This window comes from Eleginops maclovinus, chromosome 10 (genome assembly GCF_036324505.1).
Source record: "Eleginops maclovinus isolate JMC-PN-2008 ecotype Puerto Natales chromosome 10, JC_Emac_rtc_rv5, whole genome shotgun sequence".
Classification (NCBI taxonomy): Eukaryota; Metazoa; Chordata; class Actinopteri; order Perciformes; family Eleginopidae; genus Eleginops; species Eleginops maclovinus.
The window spans coordinates 19,534,542-19,540,662 of NC_086358.1; the positions used below are offsets into that span (position 1 = coordinate 19,534,542).

Genomic DNA, 6,121 nt, shown 5'->3' on the forward strand with positions numbered 1-6,121 from the left:
GACGACACGACTGTCATCGGCCTGATCACAGACGGTGACGAGATGGCGTACAGAGAGGAGGTCAGAGCCCTGACATCTTGGTGCCAGGACAACAACCTCCATCTCAACGCCAGCAAAACAAAGGAGCTGATTGTAGACTACAGGAAGAGGCAGAGAGAGGCACACATACCCATCACCATCGACGGGACTCCTGTGGAGAGAGTCAGCAGCTTCAGGTTCCTCGGGGTAAACATCAGTGAGGACCTGACATGGACACATCACACCAGGGTCATATCCAAGACGGCTCGACAGCGGCTCTTCTTCCTCCGCAGGCTGCGGAAGTTCAACATGGACTCCAGGATACTCTGCAACTTCTATAGGTGCACCATCGAGAGTATCCTGACTGGCTGCATCACCGCCTGGTCTGGCAGTTGCACCGCCCTCAAACGTAAGACTCTACAGAGGGTGGTGAAAACTGCTCAGCACATCACCAGGACGGAGCTGCCATCCATGGAGGACCTCTACACACTCAAAGAAATAACTTGTAGAATTTACTTAATAAAATCCTTGTAAGTATTTGCACTCAAACTTTCTAAGTAAATTTTAATCCTGTTATATCAAGTATAACGTCGCTGTCCGATGAAAACCTCGTATGTCCATTTTTGCCGATTTTGAGATTTTACGATGGATACAATGTCCAGGTTCATTTCCGTATACAGTATGCGTCGCGTACCTAAGTGACCAATGAAAAGTTGTGAAATCATGTCATCTGATTTTCAAGTATATCCATTTGGTGTCAAAGCTGTCAATCACGCCGCGTATCTCCCGCTCTGTGGAGCCATCTCAGCTGTCTTGTGTCATCTCATTAGCGTCTCTGGAAGCGCATCATCGGGTAGCTGAATAACACTTTGAATGTAAGGTATTTCGTTTTTTTGTCAACTGTACTCAAGTTTAATCTAGTTGCAATATATTCACAACTGTTATTTACCGGTAGGCCTAAATTATCTAGATTAAGTAATTGTCATCTAATTAAGTAATTGTCATCTAATATTTTTATTGTGAACCTGGCTGACGAACGTAAGATAATAACTAAGCTCTCCACAGTTGCTATTTTATAATTCCACCTGTAGTAGCAGTAGTGAGCCTAATTAGTCGTGCTTGAATCACCTGAAGAAGAAAAGGGAATAAACAGGAACGGGCTAACTGGAGTTTAGTGAAATGGCAGCTTCATTTTTCATTTTCTTTTCTGCAATACAGTGCCAAATAAATATCATTTTGATGATAGCCTGGTGAGACAATAGCTTTCCTTTACAGTGGGCCTAACTTTATCGCTAGAAAAAGTTTTCCCCTTGTCGCCTGAGACGTAGGTCTAGGAGTGGAGGAGTGACGTTAGACCTACCGTAATTCGTTTTTTTTGGCACGGTAGGTCTCGTTACAACCTCTGTCTAGCTTGTTAGCGTACTGATTCATTATCCCATAGTTAGCAGGAGACATAATTATGAAGGGACAATGAATCAGTTCACTGATTTTCATACTGACAAGATAAATAGGCTATGCTCAGTTTATTAAATAGCCTTAGGTTGGACTTAGGCTATTTAATAAACTTAGCGTAGCCTATTCATCTGTCAGTATGAAACGCGACTTGCCCATTCATGATCGGAAGAACGCGTATCGACCACCGTTACTGTAAAATATGCACGTATATCCATTTAAACTAGATTTTGGTAAAATGTGAACTATACCTTCACACTGGCAATATTACGATTATAATTAAAGATGACGTACCAAGTATGACAATGCTACGTTTAACTGCTTTGAAATTAGGGTGTTTTTTTCATTTCCTGAAAAGTAACCGTTTTGGATGTACGTGAGTTTCATCGGACAGCGACGATAACTTACTTACCAGTATCAAGTACAATGTACTTACTACTAACCTTAACATTTGTGAAGATATTAAGTAAATGTTATTTAATTATTTTCATACAAGGACCATCAGTTATCAAAATATTAAGTAAATCTTACATGTCTGTAATATTTACTGTTATGAAGTGAATAAGTAGATTTTACTAATTTTTTCTGTTTGATAATTACGTAGTTGTATTAAGTTGTTTTACTCACTCTACTTATGCAATGTTACTTATTTTCTTTTGATAAATCTTAACCTTATGCAGTTAATATACTTCTACCACATACCACACAATTAAAATGTAATGCAATTAACTGTTTATTTAGTCAGAACAGCCATGCTCACTGATGGAGATACTCCATCATTCACACATTATATTATCTTAACGTTGGGGCGGGGGGCAACAAAAAATGTCGGAGGTCCGTTGAATGCTCATTCACATGACTGCTTTTCTTCACCAATTTTTTTTTAAAATAACTAAAATATCACTGGTGGTGACCATACATACTGCCTGTCAAAATGTTTAACCCATGTTTTAAGGGCATCAAATAGAAATGAGAATATCACAAGGAAGAAAAAAAACACAACAGGAGGTGAAGTTTTACAGCGACAGAGCTAACACCACCAAAATTCTAAAAGGAAAATATGTTTTACCATTAGTAAAATTAACAATCAATGCCACTCCAACCCAATGTTTTTGTCTCCAAGTATTACAATATATCAAAGATAAAACACTCCATTTGTCGGCAAATATTACAAAGATGTGGTTGTGTCAATATTATCTTGCTCTCAAAGACAAACACACATACAACACAACACATAACACAAATTAACGGGAAGCCAAAAGCATTTGACAACTTCCAACAACTGGTTGGGATGGTGATCAGGTGGAAGCATTTAAGCCAGCAATTTGGACTTTAAAGCTTGTATTTTTGGGGACAGCTTAATGCCATCCAAATCCAAGAAAAGTTTTTGGAAAACTTCAAAAGTGTATCGAAGAGCTGGTGGATATGCAAGGTTGAGGGCATAAATGAGTCCCATAAGCAATGCGCATGCTTTAGCGGTGCATCCACATCCTTCGATCATCTCCTTTCCTTCAACAATGATGGACACAGCTGGATCCTCTGCACCATGAACCACCAGGATTTTGAGGACATGTTGCATGGCATCACTGCGGCAGTCCTCCTGCATACAATTTACAAGAAAAAAAGACAGTTCTATTGAGCGACAAATCAGAATTTCTTCATTCATAATGACGTCATTTCCAGAAAGTAAATCATTAAGCTGATTCTGAGCTGTAATCATACTTTACCTGGCAATCTTCAAAAAGGTCCTCCCCTTTCTCACCCAGGTACACAATGAGGCTGCGGATAACAGTGTCACGTTTCTCCTCAATGCTTTGGTTCTGTTAACAGTTTAATATAGTGTCAATATTGAAGCCTTATTCATAAACAATGAACTGTCTCAGGAAAACACAAGAGCATACTGTACATGCGGAGGAGTCATGTGAGCCAGTGTTGAAGCTACTGAGTGTGAGAATTTGTGCTGTATATGCTTACGAATGTGTGTGTGAGAAGAGAGTCAGAAAACTGAAGGTCCATCTTCCTACAAAAAAGTGAGCAAGCACACCTGACTTAGTCTGTACAAAAACGGTCTCAGCGTGGTCCCCAAAACACCTCCCTTTGCCTTCATCAGGGTAATAAGTTTCGGTGTGTAGTTGTCAAGTTTGTACATGAAGCTCTGCTCCAGGGACATTGTAGATATCCTCCTGAATTCTTCCTTGATCTGCAATGACATAAATGACAAATACAATAATCAGGAAAGGAGATCAATAATCTGGTGCTAAATGAAAGTTCAAATTATGAGAGAATTTAAACCTTCCAGATATTCATGGTGATATTTATTATAGAAACATTGTTAGTGCCCAAACATTGTTAGTTACAGTTCATACTTGTAAGAGTATAGATTCACCTACCCCATCTTCACAAAACAATGCAGGCCATCTCTCTCTGAAGATCTCAGCAGTTGGACTTTCACTCACAATCTCAAGCCTTCGAATCGAGAATGTTTTGGCCATTTTCTCTTGAATCACCTTGTTGTTGTTACTCTTCTTTACCTCATTAAGAAGTTCCTGTCTTTCAATCTCCAGACTGTTGCTTGTTTCTCCACTTGGATGTGGAGGAAGGTAGTTCACCTCTGCTTCTGGTTATGAACCGAAGCTCGTCTACAATCTCATCTATACACCTAATAGAGACGTTGAAGATGCAGTCTAATTTAAGTAATAGGGACCCAAGCTCATCAACAATGACTTGAACAAAATCTTCACCCTCACTGACAAGTGTTTCATCAGAAGTAACTTCACTTTCATCTACCAGCCAACTACCATCCTCTGTTCCCTGACTTGAGTATGTCTGAAATATAGCATGTTTAAAATCGTCAAGGCTGTGAGGATTGTGCTTCCTACTTTTGTGTGAGGCAAAAGTAGAATAAATATTAGTAGTGTAATCACAATCCTTAAAAACACAATGAACAGTTTCGTGCTTTTTTAGATGAACTGCAATGTGTTCAAAATATTGCCTCTCGGTGTGAACACTATATGAATTGCATACAAGACATGAAAATGAATTAATTTGCCCTAACTGTTCTGCTTTCCTATGATCTCTAGACAAATGGGTATGAAGGGCCCCCCAACTTTTAAATGAACAAGGACAATCTGAGAACAAGCAGGGTATTGTCCGACCTTGACCAGTGTGGCAATGTTTTAATCTATAGTGCTTTATGAGATCTAAACGTTTTGAGGCACTGAAATCACATTTTTTGCATGACCATCTCATAGCATAACATTCCTACTGTTTCTCCCTGATGATGCCAGCATGGAAACCCTTTAATCTGTCCTCAATCTGTCCACTGCCCTCATCCTACCTGCAAGGTCACCCTGTAAATCACAATTTAAAATATTAAGAGTGAATAATGGCTAATACTAACCGCAGCAATATTATATCATGCATAGATTTGTACTTGCCTGAATGAGACTCACACTCCCTGAACTCACACTCCACTCCACTCTTGCAAAAATCCTCCAACAAGTGACACCTCAACTCACTTCTTTCTGTTGAGAGAAATATATTAATAGCACAAAATACAGATTAACTTCATAAATACAATGTTTTAAGTCTAAACTAAAGCAATGATGCGTTCTGAGTTTTTTCACAGCATAAACATACATATATTTATTTTTGTTTAAATACATTAAATAGGTCTATGTAAAGAGCCTATTTAAAACGAGTAATGTATTCTCTGTTCTGGAATGCTAGAAACTCGGTGAATCTCTGATCTAACTCTGCAACACTCATGCAGAACTCCCTTATAAAATTGAGTTTTTAGGTGTAGGTCGAGTAAAATAAATTTCACATAGGTAATGCAACATTAGAAGCCAGTTTAAGTCTAAGCATTTTAGTAGGAAAATGTGGGCTTACTTCAGCCTAAGTTAGTGCTAACTTATCAAAGTTAGGCATGGCTAACATTGCCGCCAAAAGTTTTAGAGGTATTTTTTTTTCTACTAGATGTATCTAGACCTTAAACCCCTAAATATATATAAAAACAACTCGTCGTTTTGAGTTGAGGAATGTTAAGGTACGCGTGGTAAACTTTATTGTACTTTTTATCCAAATAAATGGCAGCTCACCTCTTTACAGACCTAATACATTGTCATAGTCTTGTCCAGACCAAAAGGGCTAGCTAACGTTATGGCATCACAACTAGCTAATATGCTAATATGAACGTTACAGTGACAACACGTATTATTGCGTTTAGCAGCAAGACTCAAACTATAAAAATGCATAGAATTCCATATATTATCACAAATCTAAAACAGAAGGCAATACTTACAGCTTTACTCTCAATAAAAAGAAAACGGCGACTCCAGTGTCTCATCACAACCGTCTTCAGCCCAACCGTCTGAAGTTCTGACTTCTGTGATTTTGGCGGTCAAACGACGCACGCGCAATTTCAAATGGAACTTTTCAGAATAAAAGTTACTTGATATTTTCAGGTGTTGGTGCTATGACAATAAAGCATGTAAATGGTATGAGCAAATCTCTAATAATATGTACTCTTCCCACTCAATTAATGAATTACCTGAATATACTGGGTATATACTTCTGTTTTTAACTAGTTCTAGCTGAAACTTGATATTTCAATGTAAAAATTACTACTTTTGAATTAATATATATTACT

At 38.3% G+C, this 6,121-nt stretch overlaps 1 protein-coding gene across 1 annotated transcript; it reads right to left on the reverse strand.

The window, feature by feature from the left end:
• Positions 1-2,765: 2,765 nt before the first annotated feature.
• LOC134870419 (uncharacterized) lies at positions 2,766-4,320 on the reverse strand. The gene is made up of 4 exons (XM_063892571.1): positions 3,861-4,320; positions 3,515-3,670; positions 3,198-3,290; positions 2,766-3,070 (listed from the first exon to the last, which is right to left on the reverse strand). Exons 1-4 carry the CDS (start codon positions 3,960-3,962, stop codon positions 2,783-2,785), a joined length of 639 nt encoding a protein of 212 aa, XP_063748641.1. The 5' UTR covers positions 3,963-4,320; the 3' UTR covers positions 2,766-2,782.
• Positions 4,321-6,121: the final 1,801 nt, after the last annotated feature.